The 26,268-nt window shown below is 41.0% G+C and overlaps 1 protein-coding gene across 1 annotated transcript in view; it reads left to right on the top strand.

The window, feature by feature from the left end:
- Positions 1-437: 437 nt before the first annotated feature.
- The window catches only part of sh3yl1 (SH3 and SYLF domain containing 1), a 109,749-nt gene continuing 83,918 nt past the window's right edge, over positions 438-26,268 (top strand). The window contains exon 1 of the mRNA XM_084312614.1: positions 438-516. Within this exon, the coding sequence (XP_084168740.1) occupies position 516 (1 nt within the window). The 5' untranslated portion in view covers positions 438-515. The remainder of the gene's footprint in view (positions 517-26,268) is intronic.

Here is a 26,268-nt window from a genome sequence, read left to right as displayed (position 1 = left end):
TTGTGATATATACGATATGCTAATATACAGTACAGTTACCCAGAGATCCTAACAGAAAATATGTATATTATGATGGGGAGGAGACTGTACATTCGTGCCCGCGCCCACCCGGGAATAACAACAACACAACGTGAACGCGCAGCGGGTCCTGGCACCTGGGCTGCTGCGGCGCGTCATCCCTCTCTGGGCTGACCTGGACAATGCCTGTTGAATGGATCACTATACCTATTCAAATGAAGAACTTTCTGTGCTAGTTTGGGCTTTTTTTCTCTCGCAGTTTTTTTCCTGTGTGTGTTGTCGACCTGGACTCGTGTCATCCTGATTTAGGCGTTACCTTGTTTACCTTGTGTGTGTTGGGGTCCTCAGGGCACCCAGCGAGGGAGTCAGGGGGGCGACAGGTGAGTCGGAAGTGTCAGCTGTGATTATGACGCGGAGCAGCTCACCTGTGTGTCTCAGGTCAACCAGCGGACGGACACACAGGCACAGCCAGAAGAAACACGCCTCTTTGAGTGAACAGTAAGTGGGAAATGCTTATATACTTTCTTATTATACTGTAGACACAGAACACGATGTGTTCTAAACACGTTTTCATTGCGTATTTGTTTGTTTCTTTACGCAAACGGCAGTTGCTTGGTTTTTCTTTTTTTCGCTGTGGGAGGGGGGAGGGGGGAGTTTGATTGAATCAATCAAAGGGGAGGGGGGAGGTGATTTCCTCGAGCTGTTTTGATTGATTGAAAATTGTATGAACAGATTGCAGAATGGGTACAGTACAGTACGGCTCAATACATACAAGTGTTAAGCGGATGCAGACCAGAGAAAGACTTTCGTCTTGTTTACATCAGGGTCCCCCATTTTCAATTCATCATAACAATTATGACATACACGACATACAGATACACAGTACTGTTACATCTATACATTTATGACATACCAGATTTACAAATACAGTAGGCCTACTGTTTGTGATACATTTGACATAGAAACTGTACATTGGAGGAGGTTGGGTAGGTGGGGGGGGGGGATGTCAGTGATGATGTCATACTAGAGCAGAGATGAAAGGGAATGTTCTGCTGTTTTATACCAACGCGCCTCTCATTGCACTAATGAAATGGTATCTCTGCCCTGTGTGGGAGTTCACAGGGGGATGAACTCGTAGACTACTGTACTTTTTCCACTAGTGGGGGGGGGGGGGGGGGGGGGGGGGGGTCATTTGCTGGAGAATCACATTATCTGACGTCATATGCTAGGCTATTCTGAGTTAACAGAATATTTGCATTGTCTCTAAAGGAGTATCAAAAGCACTGGAGAAGTAAACAAAAAACAACTCGCCGCCGCCACCGGCTTGTCTATGTGAGTGTAGGCTCGGTTCAGCAGGGAGATGACACAGCATCCAAACCCAACCCCCTACAATGTACAGTTCCCACCCCGCCTACCCCCCACCCAACCACCTCCAATGTACACTTACCCCCCACCCCACCTACCCAACCTCCTCCAATGTTCAGTTTCTTCCCCCTCAAATGTATACTCTCTTTTTAGATTATTTTTGTACTCGTAAACAGTACTGTATATTTGTAGATCTGGTATGACATAAATGTGTAGATGTAGCAGTATTGTCTATCTGTATGTGATGTATGTCATATATGTTATGATGAATTGAAAATGGGGGACCCTGATGTAAACAAGACGAAAGTCTTTCTCTAGTCTGCATCCCCTTAACAATTGTGTGTATTGAGCTGTACTGTATTGTACCCATTCTGCAATCAATACAATCTTCAATCAATCAAATCCTCTACCCCCAGTCGGGGCTGGTAGGCGAACTGGAGTGGGTCTAGGTGGGGTTTAATCACCGGGCGGAGTTGCTCCAGGTCTAACCTCTCCATGGTCTTCAACTCTTCATTATGTGAGAGGTTGTTGTGTCAGGGGGGCGGGAGGCAGAAACTACCCGGTGCCGCCGTGTCAAACCTGTTGCAAAACAGGTTTAGCTCATTAACCCTGTCCATGTCTCCATCCACTCCCCTTCCCCCCCGACGGTTTAATGCCGGTTATGGTCTGCATTCCAGTCCAAACTGATTTGATGTCATTATTCTCGAGTTTCCTCTCCAACTTCCTCCTGTAGTTATCTTTGGCCTCTCTGAGGTTGGTTTTCAGAAGCCCCTGAACTCTTTTGACCTCCTCCCTGTTACCTGCGTTGAAAGCCCTCTTCTTCTCGTTCAGTAGGGCTTTGATGTCCTTAGTGACCCATGGCTTGTTGTTAGGGTAGCAGATAACAGTCCTTGAAGGGACATTGGAGTCCACACACAAATGTATGTAGTCTGTGATGCACTCTGTGAGCCCACCAATGTCCTCTCCATGGGGCTCATAGAGTGCCTGCCAGTCTGTGACCTCAAAGCAGCCCTGTAGTGACCCTTGGGCCTCCTTCGACCCTGTAGCAGTGTAGCACGTTGGGATCCTAGTGAACGAAAAGTGCACTACAAATACTATTGTTCTTGTGGGGCCAGGCCATTTAGGGATTTAAAAACGGTTAAAAGTAATTAAAAATCAATGCGTTGACGGACGGGGAGCCAGTGGAGTGAGGCCAGGACTTGGGTGATGTGCTCACGCTTTTTAGTGCTGGTGAGGAGTCGGGCAGTTTTGGACAAGCTGTAGGCGGCGGAGTGAGTGAATTGTTAAGCAAATTCAGTCTGCAGACTAAATTGATTGATTGATTGAAGTTTATTTCAAATATGCAACAACAAACAAACAACAAGTACAGATATAGCCATATGCCATTCAAATATATAAATGTATTAAAAAAAACGGTAGCACTTTATAATAACACCCTGTTATAATACATTTATAAGGTATTTGTAGATAATGAACTAATCATGAACAAACCATTTATATACATTCATAAATGATTATTTAATCATTTATAACTATATTTGTATAACATTTACAGATTAGTTCTACATTATTTATAACTCATTATCAACATTGTTTGTACTTGATTTGTTCATCATTAAATAATGTTGTTTAATGTGTAGTAACACATTTGTAGATGCTTTGAAAAATAGATATGAAAAAACTACTATAGTGTATCTCCATTTATTTTTCATGTTCAACAAATGATTTGTTAAGACATTCATAAAACATCTATAAATCATTTGCAGATGCTATCGTGGGGGCCAATCTAAAGTGAAGCCTATTCATCATTAACAAGTGTCTAATACAGTTAATTATTTGTTTACTTTTTCATCACATGTTACAAATGTTGTAGGCAGCTTTCGGATACACCCTTCTTTGTGACATCAAACAGTGACAGAATTAGGACTAAAGATAAATGCAATTTTATTAACATATAAAATACATGTGCATGACATATAGTGTAACATCGGGGTGCACTAGGACCCAGGAGTACCCTGGCCAGGTAGAGTATCTAGAGAGGAAGTCTCACGCGAGCGAGACTTGACGTCACGTGTGTTGCCGTCTGTTTGAATGGAAGCACAAGTTATCCGTGCTGCGTCTATACTTTTGCTTTTAATAAGGTATGAGCAGGTTAAACACCTTTTTTTGTTGGTAAATCTATTCCATCATTTCCGACCTACAAACAACTCTTATGTTGTGTAGACGTTCGTGTAGATGTGGTGGCCGCTAACGTTACATTTGTTCCTAATGTGTGCTCAGTGATGATGACACGACACGACACAAATAATTATTACTCTTGTGTGTCGTGTCGAACAAATGTAACATGTATTTTATATGTTAATAAAATTGCATTTATCTTTAGTCCTAATTCTGTCACTGTTTGATGTCACAAAGAAGGGTGTATCCGAAAGCTGCCTACAACATTTGTAACATGTGATGAAAAAGTAAACAAATAATTAACTGTATTAGACACTTGTTAATGATGAATAGGCTTCACTTTAGATTGGCCCCCACGATAGCATCTGCAAATGATTTATAAATGTTTTATGAATGTCTTAACAAATCATTTGTTGAACATGAAAAATAAATGGAGATATACTATAGTCGTTTTTTCATATCCATTTTTCAAAGCATCTACAAATGTGTTACTACACATTAAACAACATTATTTAATGATGAACAAATCAAGTACAAACAATGTTGATAATGAGTTATAAATAATGTAGAACTAATCTGTAAATGTTATACAAATATAGTTATAAATGATTTAATAATCATTTATGAATGTATATAAATGGTTTGTTCATGATTAGTTCATTATCCACTAATGCGTTATAAATACTTTGTAAATGGTATACAAATATAGTTATAAATGATTTAATAATCATTTATGAATGTATATAAATGGTTTGTTCATGATTAGTTCATTATCTACAAATACCTTTATAAATGTATTATAACAGGGTGTTATTATAAAGTGCTACCAAAAAAACACAAGTCTAACTAAATTGTCATTACATATTTGAAAAGGAGTGGGAAGAAGTATACACTTATTTAATCTAGGGCTGTCACGATTCGTCGACCATGTCGACGTAATTGATGATGACATTTTGTCTATTTGCATGTATGCATGATCGATTCATCGTATTGTTGTTACTTGTATGCCTTTTGCAGTGGAAATGGCAGACGTTCAAAGTCATAACATGCGCAGTGTATAATCTTACTAGTGTGCAATGAATCACGTTCAAAATATAAATAACTTCTCTTAAACCACTATTCGTGATTCCGTCTAGAGCCAGGACTCTCATTTGATAACTTCTGTGTTTCACTCCAGCTTTAAGGGAGGGGCTGAGCCTGATACCCCACCTTATTTTAGAAGCTATGATATCTAGCTCTTCAGCCCTGCGTTATACAGCCTGTGATAACTCTGCTTGTGAGTAGTGCTGTTTCCATGTAAACTCCCCAAGCAACGGGTCCAATAAATGCGTCTTAACACGTTTTACATCCTCTCCATTCTTGTATGCCCACGCGTTGCGGTAAAAAAAACACGTAACTAGCGTTAGCTGATAACTAGTGCTGTCGGGCGATTAAAAAAATTGATCTAATTAATTACAGGATTTGTAATTAATTAATCGCATTTTAATCGCATAACTATTTTAGGCCTGATATTTTATATTCTATAATCATATTTCAAATAGCATGTGTCCGGATGGCAGAATTCAGTACTGTATCTACAAAACCTTCTGTTTAATCATCTTCCCTTTATTCATTTGCTTAGATTTTTCAGGTCTGGTACATTTTAGCATGGTGTTATTCACAGTCAAAAAAAAAAGAAAGTTGAATTGATATTCTCATTTGGTTCATTACAATTTACTCAAGCCTAGTAACAGACACAGTATTTCTGACACTGGGAATACATTCCCTGAGATCCATAGATGTGCCTAGAATCAGATACCAAGAACATGCAAATGGACCATTTAAAAAAAGTTTGTAAATGTTTATTCTACGTTCTTATAGAAGTAGTGAGATTAAAATGTTTTACATTTAATAATTTTTTTTTTAATTTTCATAACGCGATGGACATGGATTAGGCTCAGTGTTTCCCCTACCATTGCTTGGCCGGGCGGCCCGCCCCGCTAACGGGACCCCCCGCCCCCCCTGAAAAAAGTATAATAAACAAAAAATGTATTAAAAAAATGATTTATTATAATTTTTTTATATATTTTTTTTATTAAAGTTTGCTTTAATCACAGTAATGTTGGCGAGCTAGCTAAATTATACATTGGTTTTCATATAAATCAATCTTCACTAAGACTTTAAAACGGTGTTTCTATACAATATTTTCCTTTTTTCTGATGTTTCCTACATAAGTTAGTAGAGGGTTGAAATGAATATATCGATGATTTTTTTTTTTTTTTTTTTTTTTTTTTTTTTTTCATTATTTCATCACAGTAAGGGAAGGCGCAAGACCAAAAGCGACATTCTATTGTATTAGAATGAAAATGTTAGATCCTATGGCAATTAGCATAGGAAGATTAGGATTACAAAGCTCAGTTTGGGCAATCCGGTGGCCTAAGGGAGGGAGTCATACGCGGAGGATGTGTTTTTGGAACACAGGTCTGTACGACTCTCTGGGTGAGGGGAAAATAGGGGATTTTTATTTGTATATATATATGTTTTTAAGCTCGGCTCTCACCGGGACCTCAATAATTGGATGTACATCTATTGTAGCTTCGCACTCCAGAAGCATTACCAAAAACTACACAAAAACATGCATAGATTATGGCTAGTTTGAATATAATGATATGGAACACTGGTGGGATAAACAAACAACACAAACGCAAAAGCGTGCTCACACTGATGAAAAAAGAACATGTGGACGTGGCTCTACTAAGCGAAACGCACATTTTAGAGGAAGACATAGATACGTTAGCGGATAACACATACCATAATATTAGTCACTCTTCTTTTTGTACGAGAACTCGAGGTGTAGCCATAGTCGTCAGACGTAAGTTAAATATCGAATTAAAGGGGGTATGGTCGGATGCGGAGGGGCGTATAACTATAGCTAGGATTGTACACAATAACAGGAAAATAGCGTTGGCAGCGGTATATGCCCCAAATTTGTACGAAGAGGGTTTCTTCACTTCACTAACCGATGAAATGTTAAACCATCCCGAGTACTCATTTATAATAGGTGCGGATTTTAATGCCATTTGGAATCCAAGGATGGACAAATCTTACCTTGCCTTTTCCAGCGAACAAAAAAATTCATCTAAAGCAGTGGTTCCCAAAGTCGGGGTCGCGACCCAAAGGTGGGCCGCGAGAAGCCACGGGTGGGCCGCGAGATGATTTAAAAAAAATTAAAAAAAAATTAAAAAAAATTAAAAAAATATATTTTTTTAATTTTTAATTTTTAATTTTTAATTTTTTTTTGTCAGGCCACTGCACTTAGAAGCAGGCCAGGACAGTGTTTCTAGTTGTATTCTAAAATGTGACTATATGGTTTTATATTAACTTAATAAATAAACAAAAACGTAAAATCTACTTATTTCAACGAACATTTCAAACTAAATAACAGATTATGCACATAAAACGCTGAAAACAACCGAAGCAACAATAGTATTTTAATGAGGCTATTATTATTATCATTATTATTTTGCAACAAGTTAGCCCTCTCATAAATAGCACATATAAATGAATAACTAACTTGAACTAACTTAATAGGATTGAAGTGATATTTGGCTTAAAAAATCGGTCGCCTGGCAAAAAAAAAAAAAAAAAGGCCTGACGATGTGCATTGGGCCGCGGCTCTCTGACGCCTTATTTTCTGGGCCCTGGCCTGAAAAGTTTGGGAACCCCTGATCTAAAGCACTAAAGGATTGGTCAAAGACTACAGGGGTAAATGATTTATGGCGTTCACTTAATCCCACGACCCGAAAGTACTCTTGTCGATCGGCGAGACATAACACATTATCCAGAATTGATTATGTCTTTGCATCCCCGAGACTATTTGATAAATATGAAGTGGAAATGATACCCAATGCACTATCAGATCACTGTTATTTACTCCTAAAAGCTACATTTGGTATACTATCTTCCCGGGCCCCAAGATGGCGTTTTAATTCGATGCTGCTTAACAACAAGGAATTCATTACACAACTCAAAGAAGCTCTCACAGTATTCCTACGGGAGAATGCAAACGCGGTGCAAGACCCCAGAATAATATGGATGTCGGTAAAGGGTATGATCAAGGATTTCACTGATAGATTTTCCTCCATAATGCGCAAGAATCAATGCACAAAACTGTCTGAACTGGAAACGCTTTACTCAACGTTATTTAATTCTTTAAAATACAACAGCTCAACTAGACTAGAAAATCAAGTTAACGTACTAAAAACAGAGATCAATGCCATATACAGACAACAATCGGAAATGCAAATATGCAGCACAAGACAACAGCAGTACTCCCAAGGTTCTAAACCTAGTCACCTATTAGCCATGCGATTAAGAATTAATGCAAAATTTGCAGATATAACTGCCATTAGAAAACAACAAGTACTTGTAACAGACCCCAAAATAATAAACGATACATTCAAAGAATTCTACTCCGACTTATATAAATCAGAAACGACCTTTGATCAAAACAAAATGGACACATATCTTAATCAAATTATTCTCCCTAAACTCTCGGAGGATGACGCTAAACAGTTAGAAGCACCGATCACACTAGAGGAACTCAAGAAGGCCATATCCGAAATGAAAAATGGTAAGGCTCCTGGAAGAGACGGTATCCCATCAGAAATGTACCTTTCTTGTTGGGACGTAATTGGACCCTTATTACTAAATATGATCTTATACTCAGTCAAGGAGGGGAGCTTCCATAAACACGACAATATTGCACTCATTTCAGTCCTTCTCAAAAAAGACAAAGACCCCACCGAGTGCGGTAGTTACAGACCCTTAAGCCTCCTCGGAACCGATGTCAAACTGTACTCTAAGGTATTAGCCATCAGATTACAAAAGCATATGACGTCTTTAGTTCATCCGGACCAAACTGGCTTCATAAGAGGTCGCCTGATCAATGATAACATAAGACGAATACTGCACGTACTAGATGCAGACAAAGAAGACACCATACCTAAGGCGATGCTGTCCCTGGATGCTATGAAAGCCTTTGACAGGCTGGAATGGTCGTTTCTATGGGCAGTATTAGAAAGGATGGGGTTAGGAAAAGGATTCATTGATATGATTAAAGTATTATACAAAGACCCATCGGCCATGATTACAACAGGTACATTCATCTCCAAAATCTTTCCGGTATCACGCTCAGCCAGACAGGGTTGCCCTCTTAGTCCCGGACTATTCGATCTATCATTAGAGCCTTTAGCACAATATATAAGACAATCCCAATCCATAGAACCAATCGTAATCAAGGGCACACAACATAAAATTAGTTTATATGTGGACGACGTAATATTGTTCATGCAAAGCCCCAACACCACATTGCCTCATCTACTCAAGCTGATAGAGAACTTTGGTGATTTATCGGGATTTAAAATAAATTGGCCGAAGTCGGCTTTCCTTCCACTTAACACCCATGCAAAAAAAGACACAACCCTCCCAGGTGAGATACCCATGGTAAAACATTTTAGATGCTTGGGTGTGGAAATATTTCCCACCATAAGACAAACGGTGAAGCACAATTACACAAAAATACAGAACAAAATCAAAGACGACCTGGACAGGTGGGCAAAACTTAAAAACTCAGTACAGGCAAGGGTATCAATAGTTAAGATGGATGTACTACCAAGAATCAACTTCATCAGTTCAATGCTACCGTTACCCCCTCCAGAGGGTTACTGGAAAAGATTACACTCCTCCACATACAAATTTATTTGGAATAACAAACCACCTCGCATAAAAAGATCCACCGCACAGAGAAATAAAGCAGACGGTGACATGGCAGTTCCAGATTTTTTCCAATATTTTAAGGCTTACACATTAAGACCATTGACAATATGGTTTGATCCCCAGGCATTGGTATCCTGGAGAAAATTGGAAGAAAACATAGTAGCCCCACAGAGACTGAAGGACATAGCACACACTAAACTACCAATCAAGCACTGTGAGCGGAAATTTGGCCCCATAATTACCCATGCAATCCGGACATGGCGGGAAACACACAAAAAATATCCTAACCCTCAAAAATGGCATAATCACACTCCCATATTCAATAACAATGCACTCTTAATGGAAAAACGTCCTATAAGATTCCCTATATGGGAAGAGCAAGGCATACACTCATTAGGGGATATTTTTAATAACCAGGGTTTTTGTATTTATGGAGAAATATGCACAAAGTTTAACCTCACCGAGTCCACATGGCTTTTTTACATACAGTTACGCCTATGTTTGAGGTCTCACGGTGTTCCATTAGACATACCAGTTGAACACCACAGATACCACAAATTCTTCTATGAAAGAGAAACATTGAGAGGTTTTGTATCAGGTTTTTATTATCAATTACTAACGTCCTCGTATGAAACCCTCCAACTAGACACTGTCTGGAGGAGGGATATACCAGACCTGGAAAGTGACTTTGATTGGCAAGAAGCATGGGCAAATGTCCGTCTTACATCAAGGAACCCGGACCATCAACAAATCAATCTTAACTATATTCACAGGACATACTTGACTCCTATAAGACTGAACAGAATGGGCCTGAAACAAGACTCAAAATGCTCCCAATGTACAAATGGAGACGAAGGGACATTTATGCACATGTATTGGGACTGCCCACCAGTTAAGGCATTCTGGAAAGATGTGACCCATCAATTATCAAAACTCGTATCTTGGAATATACCAGTACACCCCTCTGTATTGCTATTGAATGATGTTTTTGAGTTTGCAGTAAATCCACAGCTAAAGAGATTGGTTTTATCGGGTATCACAGTAGCTAAAAAACTGATCGCATCACGCTGGTTTCAACCGGAAAAAATTTGCCGGAAGGTTTGGTCTCTTACATATCTCGATGTGATTTATCAAGAAATATCTACAGCAAGAATTCTGGGTCTCAACCAATCCAAAATGTCAATGTGGTTAGAAGTGGTGGAGAGAATAAAAGCTAGCTTATAATGGTAGTGTCTGGTTAGGAGTGAGGGATAATGGAGGTACTATCCAAGGAGGGGTCCGGGAGGGGGGGGTTCGAGCTGGAGCATATGTGTGTAGGGTTTTAGAAAATAGGTATTAGGGATATATCCTGTATAAGGCATTTGTATAATTGGTCATTTCGTTGGATATACACTGTATACGGTAAAATATTATTATAGACTTTTTTTTGTTTTCTGTTTCTGTACTTGCATGTAATTTTAGCCACCTTGACTGTTAGTTTCATTATGCATTGTGTGTTGAGTACTGACTTTTAATAATTTTTGTTTTGCAATAATAAAAAAACTAAAAAAAACTGTGGTGCGGCACGGTCTACGGAGACGCAGAAAAAACCTACCAAATCCATTCCGAGACAGACTAGCGTTGCGCGTAACAAGTCGCAGTCTCTCTCTCTCTCTCTCTCTCTCTCTCTCTCTCTCTCTCTCTCTCTCTCTCTCTCTCTCTCTCATTCAACTAACGTTACACTGTCTATAAAAACGAACTCGATAGTTGATTTATGAACTGGATAGCTCATACAAGCCATTCTCCCTTTCTGTGTGTGCGTGCCCGTCCCAACTCTGGTCTTTGGAAAGTTTGATAGTATTTACTGAGGATAAAAGTAAAGTAAAAGTGCGACGTTTATAGCAGCGGAAAACGTTTATTTTGTACATTATCTAACGTTAACACAAACCTAAACTAACGTTACAACTAACCTAAAGTTAGTTTAGGTTCGTGTTAACGTTAGATAATGTACAAAATAAACGCTTTCCGCTGCTATAAACGTCGCACTTTTATTTTGACAACCCCAGAAAGGAAGTCATTATATATGCTTTACCATCCTGATCTGTGTTAGCTCCGGTTAGCTCAGAGCGTCCGGTATAACAATACCAGCCATTGGATTACTGTTTTCTAAATTGGGGAGGCTTTTAATCGTCAAGGTAAGAGGATTTCAAGTCATGGTATCCATAAACTTCAATCGGTTCGGATCCTTTGAATGAATGAGAATGTCAACAATCACGACGACACGTTGAAATCACTGGCTGCGCTCAGAGAGGAGTGGTTGGGCAAAAAATAGTTCAGAGTATTTGCTTATAAAACGTAATTGTCTAATTCAATTATTTTTTATTTCTCCACATGGTGAATACACAGGTCACAACATGTTTACATGAACGTTTTGGAGTTGTATTTGGAGTGTATTCTGCAATCTGTTAATAAACTTTTCAATCAAACTATACACTGTAAGGGAACGCCAGGCTCCGGCCCCGCCTCACTTCCAGTGATGAAGCTAAGCTACAGTATGCTAACGGAGCGACTGTTCCCTAAGCTAAATGCACGCACAGAGACAAAAAAGGTATGTATCTTCTTGTCTAACTCCAGGGAAGATGTTAAATAAGCTAATTTCCCAAAATGTTGGAGTTTTCCTTTAAGGGGATGCAGACCAGAGAAAGACTTTCGTCTTGTTTACATCAGGGTCTCCCATTTTCAATTCATCATGACATACACGACAGACATACATATAGACAGTACTGCTACATCTATCTATTTATGACATACCAGATTTGCAAATACAGTACTGTTTGTGATACAAAAATAGTCTAAAAAAGAGAGTATATACATTTGATGTAGAAACTGTACATTGGAGGAGGGTGGGTGGGTGGGTTGGGTAGGCTGGGTGGGGGAAACTGTACAACTGTACAAGAAAAACTGTACATTGGAATATCGACGAAACCATACTTGGTTCTAAGAAGAGGGTCTCGTGTATTCTTGGGTTAGGTAATTTACTGTACATTGGAGGGGGTTGGGTTGGGTTGCGTGTATATTTCCCCTAACGGAGTTGCACTTCCGTGTTCGGTTTGCGCGATCTGATTTGCCACTGACGTTTTTCTCTGTGCCAATCACGTTACTCCTAACTGGTTAAGCTTGGCGACTCTTTTGAAGTCGCTCTCTTTCGAAGTTGGTTAGGGTTAAGGTTAGGGTTAGTTGGTTAAGGTTAGGGTTAGTTGCGTAAGGTTAGGGTTAGTTGGGTAAGGTTAGGGTTAGGGTAACAGCCTGCTGGCGTGATTGTTAGGAGTAACGCGATTGGCGCTGAAAAAAGGTCAAAGTTGGTTAGGGTTAAGGTTAGGGTTAGTTGGTTAAGGTTAGGGTTAGTTGGGTAAGGTTAGGGTTAGTTGGGTAAGGTTAGGGTTAGGGTAACAGCCTGCTGGCGTGATTGTTAGGAGTAACGCGATTGGCGCTGAAAAAAGGTCAGTGGCCAATCAGATCGCACAAACCGAATGCGGAAGTGCAACTCCGTTAGGGAAAATATACACGCGGTTGGGTTAGGACATTTACAGGGGCCAGTTTCGAATTGCAGTCTCCCGTTAGGTGTTCTTAGAGAGTGGTTTTGAAAGTGGGTAGTGATTCACATTCCTTTACAGCTTTGGGTAGGGCGTTCCACATTGATGTGGCATAATTGCAAAACGTGTTTAGTCCCTTGTTTGAGCCGAATCTGGGTTTAACATGATTTGTGGAGCTCCCTCTGCCGTGTTGTGGTCGTGGTATTCACTGGTTGTGGTCGTGGTATTTATATTACACCCAAATGAGCTTTATATTGCAGCCTTTTCTAGTTCACCCAAATTAGCGTTATATTGCTGCATTTATTTTATAGTACATCCAAATGAGCTTTATAGTTCTTTGCTAGGTTTGATCCATTTGATTTCTCTGCTGAGCAGGAGAGTATCCTCTCCTCTCTGGCTCAGCCTAGTCCTGTGGACAGTTGTCCCCCTATTGTTATCTCTACTGAAGAGGTTCGTCAGGAGTTTAAGCACATAAAGGTTAGAGCCATATGAAATCTGTTTAATTTTTTTCCAAATTCCATTTTATTTTTTTCCAAATTCCGTTGTTTCCGTTTTACTATTTCAGAATTCTGTATTTTGCTTTGTACGCTCATTTTACCATCAGAAATAGTGTCTAATAAGTGGGAATGAATAAATGTCCACAATTTAATAAGATATAACGGTCCATTTAATAGGGCTGTCTTAAATACTTCGAAGCTTCTTTCGATGGGAATTGGATTCGAATATGAAAATAAAATTGTATTAAAAAAATATATATTTATAAATGATATATTTTTTTATTTATTTTGCAAAATCAACTCTGCCTCTCTTTGTTAATTACAACAAGCAATGCTGTTTGTTATTTAAGATGAGGTCGGACTCGGCACTGACAGATTTGTGTTCATTGTGCTGCTTTTATAAAGCCTCAAATGACGGCTTACAATATTTCATGAAAGCAAAGTGTTTTGTTTGTCTAAGATTTTAAAAGGTTTAAACTTTACAGCACTGACAAAGTTAAACAAAGTGCTGTACAAGTCCCACAACATTAAAATAATAATAAAAAAATTATAATAATTTTTTTTCTTCTTTTTTACAGTTGATTCCATTTTTATTGCTCAATTCCGTCCGATTCCGTGAACGCGGATTTCATATGGCTCTAATAAAGGTAAACAAGGGCCCCGGGCCTGATGGTATTTATCCACGCTGCACCCTCAAGGTCTGTGCTGACCAGTTGTGCCATGTTTTTCAATCTCTTTTTTTTCTATCTCTGTCTTCATCTGCTCGTCCTGTAATGTGGTTAACATCATGTATTGTCCCTATTCCTAAAAAGAACAATGTGCGTAAGAGCCGCCTCACTAACCTGAGACCTATTGCTCTGACATGCCACATCATGAAGTGTTTTGAAAGGGTTGTGCTGGGCCACCTCAGGGAGCAGGTGGCACCTTATTTAGCCACCTTGCAATTTGCATACAGAGAGTGTAGGAGTTGACGATGCACTGATTTTTATGATGCACCAAATGTATAGCCACTAGGGCTGACCTTCGAATTATCTTTTGGAATTCGAAGCTTTGGGGCCGAGATTCAATTTTAATTCGAGATAAAAAAATATATATATATATATATTATACATTTATTATTAATATTATTATTTTTATTTTGTGGGACTTGTACAGCACTTTGTTCAACTTTGTCAGTGCTGTAAAGTTTAAACCTTTTTAAATCTTAGACAAACGAAACACTTTGCTTTTATGAAATATTATAAGCCATCATTTGAGGCTTTATAAAAGCAGCACAATGAACACAAATCTGTCAGTGCCGAGTCCGACCTCATCTTAACACTTTCAGTGCCGGGCCGTGTTTTCCTTTTTACCCCGTTGATGCCACGGTCCACGGCCCATGTAACGTTAATATCGCCTAATCTATGTTTTAAATGATGCTATGTGTCTAGTCTGCCCATCGCTTATCAAAGAATCATTTTCCAGTCAACATTGGCAAAGCAGATTGTGTTTTTATCGCTTCGTTTCCTTTTTATAGCATTTTGAAAACCACTCGGTTTCGAAGAAAAAACAACACATTCCATGATAAACGCCTTTTACTGGAATATTCCAGAACGTTTGTCGGTCTATTTATGAATCGTTTTCAAATAAACGCTAGATGGTCGATAGTATATGTGTGCGCACGCACGCTCGTGCCGTGCGCTGATAATCGCTGCTATTATTTCCTCATGGCTTTTACAGTGAAACAGCCATATCACATATAGTGGAAACGCTTATATCTCCATGAAAACGAGTCTGATTATCCTAACACTGATAACATAGATTCCTTACCTGACATCAGATGGTATCCAAATGGTATATTCCAATTCCTGATCACCATTCGAAAAAATCGATAAGTATATTGATCCAACGTGTGTACAGTATAACCCATGATCGCCGCGGCTCAGATGCTCCAGAATGAACTCTGGTAACTCCGGCTGCATCACTGGACTGGAAAATGTGGACTGGAATATTTTTTTCCCCCATCCATTTTCATTGAGTCCATTCCAAAAGGGTGATTTACCATCTGGGAGACGATAGGGGGCGCTTTTTTCACATCTGATCGCCGGCGGCCCCTGGATCTCCAACGGTAGGCTCGCGTGATGCAATATGATTTCAGATCGCTAAAAAAATAAAAATAAAAGAATTCAGAGAAAAGCCGCGACGTGGCTTTCAACGTCACAATCGTAAACCCGAGATTAGCCGTGAGTGGCGCTCAAAGTGTTAACACATTGAGTGCCAACGACGAGATTAGTGATTAGTGCCAATGATGAGTTTTCTAGTTTTTTTCTCGTTTTTGCTTTTATTATCAATATCTTCACTTTTCATCCATCCAGCCTGAAGTTGGGAATGGGTCTGAGCTCGAAAAGGGCAAATACCGCCGCCTATCGTCTCCCGGATGGTATTGCACATCATTGGATTGGGTGGGCATGTGCATCAGAAAAAAAGTCCGGTCCGGGGTTTTCCCTTCTCTGGCAAGCAGTATCAAGTTCAAGTTTCTTTATTAGTTGTCATACAGAAGTACAGAATACTTTTATACAAAATGCTTCTTTCTGTTTTGCTCCAGAGACTGTGCTAGGCAAAAATAGATAAGTATAAAATAAGTATAGCAAGTAAAAAATAGAAGTCAAGTACGTAGACAAAAATTTTCAGTATATACATATATACAATGCTCTATGTAGAGTAGAAGTAGCTGAGTTACCATACAATATACTATACAGTGCAAAGCAGAAATGGGATGAGGTACAATTTAGGTACAATTTACAGTAAGGTGTAATGAGGTATGGGTTGTAGTGCAAATTCTTTACCAATAAATATAAAGTGTGCTTAGGTGTTCTAAAGTGGGTGCTGCAGTGAGTTGTATGTTTAAAGTGCGTGTGGATGTGTGTGCTGTGAGTGCATTTGATGGTTGTTACATAGTGTTATTGTTCGTTGAGCATCCTGATGGCCTGGGGATGGAAGCTTCTTCTGAGTCTCTCTGTGCTGACCGCAGCAGTTCAAAGAGGCAGTTGTTTGGGTGGCTCGAGTCTTTGATAATTCTCTTAGCCTTGCCCATGCACCGCTTGTTGTAAATGCCCTGGAGAGTGGGAAGCCCCCCTCCAATTGTGCGTTCGGCTGAACGGGCCACTCTCTGTAGTCTGCTACGGTCTTGTGCGGTGCTCTCACCACCTGGGGTCTGCCCGTCAGGAAGTCCAAGACCCACTGGCAGAGGTCATAGTTCAAGCCCAGGTCTGTTACCACATTCACTGGGGAGGCTGGGAGCAGCTTTCGATTATGTGTTTTGGACTATAACGTTGGATCAATAAACACGATCAATATTTGGAATGGCGATCAGGAATTGGATTAATCTTTTTGCAGAATGTAGAGTTTCCTGTTCCTTCGCTCTCCATGTTCAATGTAGAGGGTTCTGTTTCTTCGTCATCAGTGTTGTTCAATGTAGAGGGTTCTGTTTCTTCGTCATCATGACTCTTATCTTATCATATGTATTTATCCATACAAAGAACGCCTGATCCGTTTTGTTTCTTTTATGTGAATAGTTTATTTACAATAAGTGAACCAAACTTCTCCTCCATTACAAACACCACAAACACTCCCAGCTGTGACACACCATTTTCACCCCTGTGCGCACTGACAGCTGACTGATGACAGCTGACAGCTAGATATACGTGCTTGGCTTCCCGCCACTGCGTCATACCGTCATGTCTTTACGTACTGCAAGTACAAGAACAAAACACAATACTTAGAATAGAGTTGCACCACATTTCCAATACAACACATGCATATGAACGTCTAGGCTACTCACTACAAAACATAACAACCATAACATATGATCCCATTTTCAACATATGAGAACATATATCTCAACACAGAACATCTGATGTGAGGTAAGGACTCTATTTTACCAGTATTGGGTTAATCAGATGTTTTTTTTCTCAGCCATCGCAGCGTGTCTGTGTGTGTGTGTGTATGACGTTAGCGCTGACCAGCTCATGGATAATAGATTTTTCAGCCCGCTTCTCTAGCGTGCATAAGTACACATATACTATCGATAATCTAGCGTTTATTTGAAAACGATTAATAAATCAGCCGAAAAATTACAACGTGTTTTGTGTATTCCACTAAAGAGCTATTATCGCAGAATTTCTCTGGAATTACTAGAACTCTCAAACTATACTCGTATTCAAAACGGTATAAAACGGAAATGTACCATGAAAAAACAATCAGTTTCGTACATGTTGACTGCAAGCAAGTCATTGATAAGCGAGGGGTGTTTTAGACCCATATGTCAACAATGTTTAAATTCCCTGATTGTCAGTTATATTATCGTATAGCTTACGCTCTGCTCTCTAGTGGAACTATCCCTTTATCCAATCTAATAATGAATACTTTTTCTCCACATGTACACACCCATCCTCCTGGCCAGTGGCCACACCCACATCCGCTCCTCTACATAAGCGGGTCGTGGCCACATTAACAGCTCCTTCCCTATTTTCACCACCGTAAAGTGCCTGTATACACCACTTTAAGTTTAGTGCCGAAATAGTTGTTGGAAAGGAGCTACGTTGACATTGTATCTTTTTATTTTTCTCTCTCGCAATTTTACGGAAAAAAAACGAAGAGATAATGTCTTCACCGTCGGAGGGTCTAGACACTCACAACGTTACCCTCCACCAGCGCTTCACCACGCCCGGAGGGAACGGTAGGGATCGACGTGACCAGGCTGCGTGAATATTAAAGGCAACCAACTTGTGTTCGGCTTTTCTCTGATTGGCCCCGCCCCCACGCGCAGGCAAGCGGCAGCGTCCCACGTCCCAAATGAAATCCAAGGAGCAAGCGGCAGCGCGGGCAACCAACTTGTGTACCAACCAACTTGTGTTCAGCTGCTGTACCAACCAACTTGTGTTCAGCTGCGGTAGCAGTGGAGCGCTGCTGACTGATTATTATATTTCGCGTTTTTAACAACCAACTACCAGATTCACTCGTCACTGTACATCAATTTTTTAGATGAATGATTGTGGATATAATATAGAAAACACATCATTATGATATTGTCAGATGGCGCAAAATACAATGGTGAGTGAGAAATATATCTCCAGTGATAAAACCCAGTGCTCTATGTCTCTATGATACACAGCGTGGATGGGCTTTCAGAGGGAGAGGCATGCATGTACATAATTTCACCATAATCAAATACAGACATAATTGTGTGACTTGACGCAGCAGCGGCGCACGGAAGCCGGGGACAAACCACCGCGTCGCCCCGCTGGCGCTTCAGCAGCCTCCACGGGCGAAATAACATATAACGTTACAGCGTACAGTTCCACACTGATGTACAGTGACACCCAGCAGAGTTTCTAGTTACAGTAGTGACGCGTGAATCGATAGTCCTAACAACAGTGTTTATTATTAAGAGTCAAGATAGTCCGCACAGTGTTTATAGTCCTAACAGTGTTTATTAGTAAGAGTCAGATAGTCCTAACAGTGTTTATTATTAATTAACGTCATAAACCACATATCCTTTGTAGAAGCCCTTCAATGACAGCACTCTCATATTTTGCGAATGCATATACTATATCTTACAACTGTACGCTGTAACGTTATATGTTATTTCGCCCGTGGAGGCTGCTGAAGCGCCAGCGGGGCGACGCGGTGGTTTGTCCCCGGCTTCCGTGCGCCGCCCGCGGCTTGACTCGGTCCAGCTCCAGCAGCAGCAGCGGCCGTGCTCCGTTGTAGGAAGCCCTTCAATGACAGCGCTCTCATATTTTGCGAATGCATAAACTATATCTTAAATTATGGCTATGTGTCTAATATGGCTGTCGCTTATCAATGACTTCGCGACAGCCATATTAGACACATCGCCATAATTTAAGATATAGTTTATGCATTCGCAAATATGAGAGCTCTGTCATTGAAGTGGGTGGTGGCAGCGTTACTAACGGTAGCGATTTTTATTGTTTTGTCATGACCAAACATAATCCCAACATAGATAGGAGGTGTACTGTATGTCAAATGTCGGTCATGTGGTGGAAGAGTTTAGTACAGTCACACAACAGAACACCAGTGTTTCTAGTAGATATGTTTATTAATATAAATAAACACCTCTGTCTGAACTGGTTCGACCAGCGCGTTGGTTCGCACAGCGCGTCTGCCGCGTCTCTCAGCGGATAAGGGCGTGTGCTAGGGCGGTCACGTGGCCGTGTGGCCAATCAGAGAAACGCTGAACGAAAAGCTGAACACAAGTTGGTTGCCTTTAATATTCACGCGACCAGGCTCCCCAGAACCGTTCCTCCGGGCCGGCTCCCCGTGGAGGAAAACAGCGCTCTGCATGCGGCAGGTGCCGCTAGTGACTCCCCTGTTTACCCCTGCCCCCCCCCCCCCCCCCCCCCCCCCCCACATATGGTTTTTGTTATTAAATAAAAAGTCTCTTCTGGTGAGGAACTGTTTTTTGTTACAAAACGTGTGTTCACTATATATTGGGGATACGTTGTATAACCCTCACCTAGCTGTGGGTTGCTTAGGGAGTAGGACAATTTTCTTTGAAAATAGTTTTCTGGTCGCTATATATGTGTGCTTAGCAAGGCCTGTGGCTAGCACTCGGTCGAAAGACTTGTCTTCTCTCAACATGAAGAAGATGGTGTTCTTCTTGCAGTAGTAAGGGAGTTCCCTGGTCCCACACCATATTTGGACAGGTGGGTCATGGAATTTCCCCGGCCATAGAATACGTCACTGGGCGCGTTTCTATTGGTCATGAGAGTTCTTTCAGGCTCCATATTGTGGACCACTGTCATTGTCAAGATTAGGTGATGCGGTGCGTTGGAAACTGTTTGTTTTCTGCTCTGCTCTCTATTTGCATATGTGTTGAGCTTTTGGTCACGTGGCTCAATGTTTACATAGATCTTTTCAATTATTACTCACGTGGGAGGTCTCTCTGGGGGTTCCCTGTCTTCCCTCTTTTATACAGAGTGGTGTTGACAGGGTTTTTTCCCTCGGACGCGTCATATGGGACTAGGGATGGGTACCTTTCACATTTGTACCTGTGAATCGATACCGGTACCCAACGGTACCTTTTTTCTGTACTTTAGTCTCTAAAAATTGTATCTACCTACCTCAGTTGTAAAAAAAAAAATCCAAACTTAATATTTAATAAATAAATAATGTATTATTATTACTTTATTATTATTTACATCTTACTGATGTAAAGTATTTTACAACTGATTAAACAAACAAACAATCTAGCAGCAATGAACTACTCTGCTGCTGATTGAGTATTCTAGCAGTTCTTTTTGCTCCACCCCCGCTTTGGAGAAGAGAAGACCCGCTCTGCGGTGAGTGTGTGGCTTGTTTACCGACGTCACATCCTCTACTCTTCTGTCGTAAGTTGTGCCGGCTTGCACTGTAGCCCTAGGAGCTAACGTTATGTCCGACGGTTAGCTTAGCTAACGTCAGCTTAAGAACGTCAAATGGGTTACAAATATGTGAAACTATGGAATAGGGCTGGGCGATATGGATTTTATTTTTTTATAAACAACATAGATGTATGTTTATTTTGCAGCAATTCTTTGTCATCTTTAGTGTTACATCCCCTCACACTCCAGTTCTCAGGCTGCAACTGGTTTAAAAGCTAAAGTAAACCGGCTTCTCTGCTGGCTGTGGCTCCAGGGGAGTTGAACAGTTCTGGCTCTGCTAGTTTATTTTCGATCTTTTGGCGCTTTTTTGGTGGACAAACCACCGCACATGTGCACCGTGACTCGTAACTGGAGTCTAGTTCTGCTAGCACACATAGCCTACTGTGTACAGACGGTTTCAAACTGTATTTTAAATTAGAAAGCAAACAAAATGAATGGACAAGAGAAAAAAAAATCTCAATTTGGTCAGTATTGTCATTTGGACAAGCAAAGCCATTACTTTAAGTTGCAGGAAAGAAAGACAAGTCTGTCCACTGTCTCTGGTTTTAAAACTGCCCTGTTGCAGGTCACAAAAAAAAAAAAAAAAACGTTTTTTTTTTAATTTCGATATTCGATATCGATTATTAAAATATATCGTGATATTTATCGTTATCGTTATATCGCCCAGCCCTACTATGGAAGGAGTAAGCCGACCGCTAAAAATAAAACCCACGCGGCAGCGCGAGCACAGCAAAATAACGTTTCGAGAGGAGTGGAAGTTTGGAGATAGTGGTGTTTCAAGAGACTGGCTATGTAATATGATGCTGGGCTGTAGTGATCAGTTGTTTGTCATCTGTAGTAAATAAATGAAGCTGGAATCCATTCGTGACCATGAACAGAGCCAGTGTCCCATTGTGTCCCGGATTCAATCTCCTCTCCTCTAAAGATGCTCTGTGGCTAGGCTAACAGCCATGTCAGACAGAGCAGATGTGGAAACTGAGCTACACTTTCTAACAACCTGCCCACTACCAAGATAGATATCAGAGACATATACTCCCCAGTCCCCATGAATTGCAACAAAGAGAGTTTGAAAACATGTATTGTGCCTTAATGTGCGGTTTCGTTTTTGCGGTCAACAAAACGTGACGTCATCGGACTTTTAATTTTTTTGCACATTGTACCGAAAGTTGGCACCAGCGGATCTCACGTGAATCGATACTCGGTAGTACCAACGTGTTTCGGTAGGTACCTTTTTTAAAAGTACCGAATTCAGTACCCATCCCTATATGGGACCCATATCTGTGTCTTTTTGGCCGGCTTTCTGCCGCTCGTCCCAGGCGGCATGGAGGGAACGTTATCTGGTTTCTTGTTAGAATTACCATTGATGTGTTTTGGGCCCTGGGTGCTTTCAGTGTGGAACCACGCCATGGGCTGGCACACCTGGCCATGCTTGCACCTCATGGTACCAAAGCACCTCAAAGGCACTAAAAAACAAATTACAAACATCTCAAAACAAGCTAGTCAGACTACTACTTGACCTGACTCCTAGAACCCACCTCACCCCTGCCCACTTTGACAACCTAGGATGGCTTAGAGTAGACGACAGAGTACAGCAACTTGCAATGGGCCTGGTCTACAAGATACACTACGCGACCAAGGTACCCATGTACATGTCAAAATACTTCCCAAAGGTCAGTGAATACCACGATCACAACACCAGAGGGAGCTCCACAAATCATGTAAAACCCAGATTCGGATCAAACAAGGGACTAAACACGTTTCGCAATTATGCCACATCAATGTGGAACGCCCTGCCTAAAGCTGTAAAGGAATGTGAATCACTACCCACCTTCAAAAACACTCTCAAAAAACACCTACATGAGACTGCAATTCGAAACTGGCCCCTACAAATGTCCTAACCTAGTTGTACAGTAAATGACCAAGTAAGGCTTTGTCAATATTCCAATGTACAGTGTAAAATGTGTGTGTGTCCCCTTCCCAACCCCCCCCCCCCCCACCTCCAATGTACAGCCCTCACCCAACCCACCCAACCCCACCCCACCCAACCAACCTCCTCCAATGTACAGTTTCTATGCCAAATGTATATACACTCCTTTTCTGGACACTTTTGTATCACAAACAGTACTGTATTTGCAAATCTGATATGTCATAAATGTATAGATGTAGCAGTACTGTCTATCTGTATGTCATGTATGTCATATATGTTATGATGAGTTGAAAATGGGGGACCCTGATGTAAACAAGTCGAAAGTCTTTCTCTGGTCTGCATCCCCTTAACAATTGTATGTATTGAGCTGTACTGTACTGTACCCATTCTGCAATCTGTTAATAAACTTTTCAATCAATCAATCAATCAAACCTTGGTTGCTCATTTATAAAAACAGCGTTATCTGGGATGGAGATTTTAACTCTTCCGAGCACCAGTGTACTAGGTTAGTCTCAACGACTCACGCTCATCTCTGGGGGGAGATGACGGAGTAGATCAAAGCATTGGCGGAGGGGTCTCACGTAGGGCTGGGTGATATGGCCTAAATATGATATCACGATATTTTCTGACCTTTCGGCGATACACGATACACATCACAATGTTTTTCCTTTTTTCCCCAAACAATTCATTATGAGGTTTACCAAGACAGTATTTGAGTTTGCAAGCTAACATTAAAGACAAAAGACTCATGCATTTAGCATTTTTATATTATATATTAGATTTAGATTATTGGATTCTTAGATTATATATTTAGCATTTTAGCCTTTCGTTTTTTAGATTATATATTAGATTAGATTAGATTTAGATTATATATTGTAACTATTTATTTATTTATGTATACACAACATTTATTATTTGAACGGCTTAAGGTTATATCTGTACTTGATGTTTGTTTGTTGTGTTGCATACTTGAAATAAACTTCAATCCAATCAAATCAAACCCCCCCCTCTTAAAAACAAAAACCTGTGTTTAACCTAGCCATCTATAAAACATCATGCTAAAACTGTGAAACAAATGTCCTACTCCCCTAAAGAAAGAAATACATAGCAAACATGACTCAGTTATCCAATAGTGCTGCTGCTTTTTATTTTGTTAAAATCTTTTAGTTAATAAGACTAAAAACTACAATATGACTACAACGATTTAATGACGGCTTCCTGTCCTCTCATTCCATTTCCGGTTTTCCAGTTAACGTTACATTTTCAACAACAGATTGCTGCTAATTAAACACTTCATGGAAACGGAGTAACGTTAACGTTATGTTGAGTTCATAGGTGTAGTGTAGTATGAACTCGACATAACGTTAACATTACTCCATGTCCACTGTTGCGTCGCAGATGGATGGTACACTAGTCTGTTAGCTCTGTAGCTAATCCGCTCATAGACTACCAATAGCAGTGCCATTAATAGTTGGGTCAAGAACCAAAATTCCGTGACCATTCTCTGGCTAAGATGTTTTGATGATTTGACTTCTATGGACCTTTTTTATAAAATATTTAGCCCCTGTGTCCCTCCCAAAAATCCCGGCATTTTTTGTCAGATGGCCAAATCCAAAATACCTGCTGACGCCATCTTGAAAAATTTACTTTTGATCCAGAGCACATAGAATCATGTATGAATACACTTTTTTGTGTAAGTCAACCATGACGATTCCAATTCTGACATCAGTTTGACTCTATGACATCAATTTGACCCAGAAATCCAAGATGGCCACCATCTAGTAGAGCGAAAATGTTACTTTTAATGTCAAAACCAATTTTACCATGGTACTGCTGTACTTTAAACAAACTACCTTCATAAGGATCTCAGCAAAATAATTGATGAATGTACAGTATGACAAGATAACTAATTATCCTTCAAAATATGCTCTCTTAAATAGCTGTAACTTGAACAGGTTAACAATGAAACCACTTTAAACATGTCATGATCAGTCCGAATCAGAGCATTCTGCCTCACTAGATTCTGAATCATCAGATTCCAATTAATCACCCCTCCTTCTCCATACATCATCATCTCCCTTCTCATCATCATCCTCCTCACTCTCCTCTTCCTCACTTTCTTCAGCTGGTCCTGGTGCAGGTAGATGTGTTTGGAGAGCAGGTCGTGTGTGGCGGACAAGGCGACAGCGACCACCCACCAGCACCCAGCCATGTCCGAGTGGCGAAGGGTGTCGCTTCAGGGAGGGGTGGCGCACTAGATATGACAAGTAGTTGGCACGGAGGGCAGTGTTGGCGTAGGCTATCTGCATCTGGAGGGAGATGGATGAATGATTTGTTTTTTTTCATTCTCTTCCACTTTGTGGCATGGGCCTCAGCCATGGTGCTACTCTTCTTGTTGCCATAAATAACATGTTGTGTGAACTCGAACAGCTCCGCTAGCACCTCCTCCTCAAGGTCAAGGCTATCTCCACACCGCAAGAGCAGCCGTCGTGCCACAGGGCTCTTTGCCACCTTGTCATACACCGACGACTTACCCTTGCCATAGAAGCCTGAGTTGGTATCACAGCCTGTAATACAGTGTAGCTGCACAATACAATCTGCCATCTCCTCAGTAACCAGGCCACGGCAGAAGACTGTCCTGCTTTCTCTTGATACAGAGCATACCGGGCAGCTGTTGAGAGATGGCCGCTGCCGTGACATAGGCATCGGTGTCGGCTGCATCAATGACAACAGGGCCACTGTAGCCTGACTCACGTAGAACTGTGTAAGCAGAGAAGAAGATAGTGTCAGCCTCAGACTGGTCAAAGCTGTAGTTCTGTTGGTGCAAGTTGGTGCAGTGGGAGCCAACAGAGTAGATGATCTCTGTATCTACACCCTGTGCAACAAGGTCAGTCAGATAGCTGCATATTACTTTTTGTAGCCGCTCCTTGTTGCTGACGCTACACAGCAGTGTTTTGAACTTTCTGGCAGAGGGGAAGGGGTCGCCCAGCTTCATGTAGGTGTTGGGGACATGTACCTTACCTTGTACCCGCAGGTCTCGCTCATCATCTTTAGTTGAGTATGCTGTGTCGTACGGGGTAATTTACACAGAAAATACGGTCCGCATCACCATGGCGGGCAAGGATGATGGATGATACCTTGTGGACATAGTCCAACCACTTGTATGGGGTGCCATCTTGTGTCTGCCGATCTTCTGCTGATGGGGTTGCCATCCTCCAGATCATGCCCATGTCGACAAGAGTGGTGTAGGGTTCTTGCAGATCTACAGATTGGGGAGAGAGCTTCTGAATGAGCTTGCTCTTCTGTGTCTTCCTATATGTGCCGTTGGAGTTGAATAAGGCCACACATTCCTCGACAACACGATGTTCCAGCAACTCAGAGATTCACAAGTTGACTGACCTCAACCAGGTCGATCACTGCCTTGAGAGCACTCCGCTCCATCTCAGCAGCTCTTGCTTTGAGTTCCTCCCCGGGCTTCTCCATGCATGGCCGCTTGGCAAATGTCAAGCGTTTGTTCAGAGGGACGGGTG

This window comes from Notolepis coatsorum (assembly GCF_963971535.1).
Source record: "Notolepis coatsorum genome assembly, chromosome: 1".
Lineage (NCBI taxonomy): Eukaryota > Metazoa > Chordata > Actinopteri > Aulopiformes > Paralepididae > Notolepis > Notolepis coatsorum.
The sequence above is the reverse complement of the archived record's forward strand: the minus strand, read 5'-3'. Positions and strand labels throughout refer to the sequence as shown.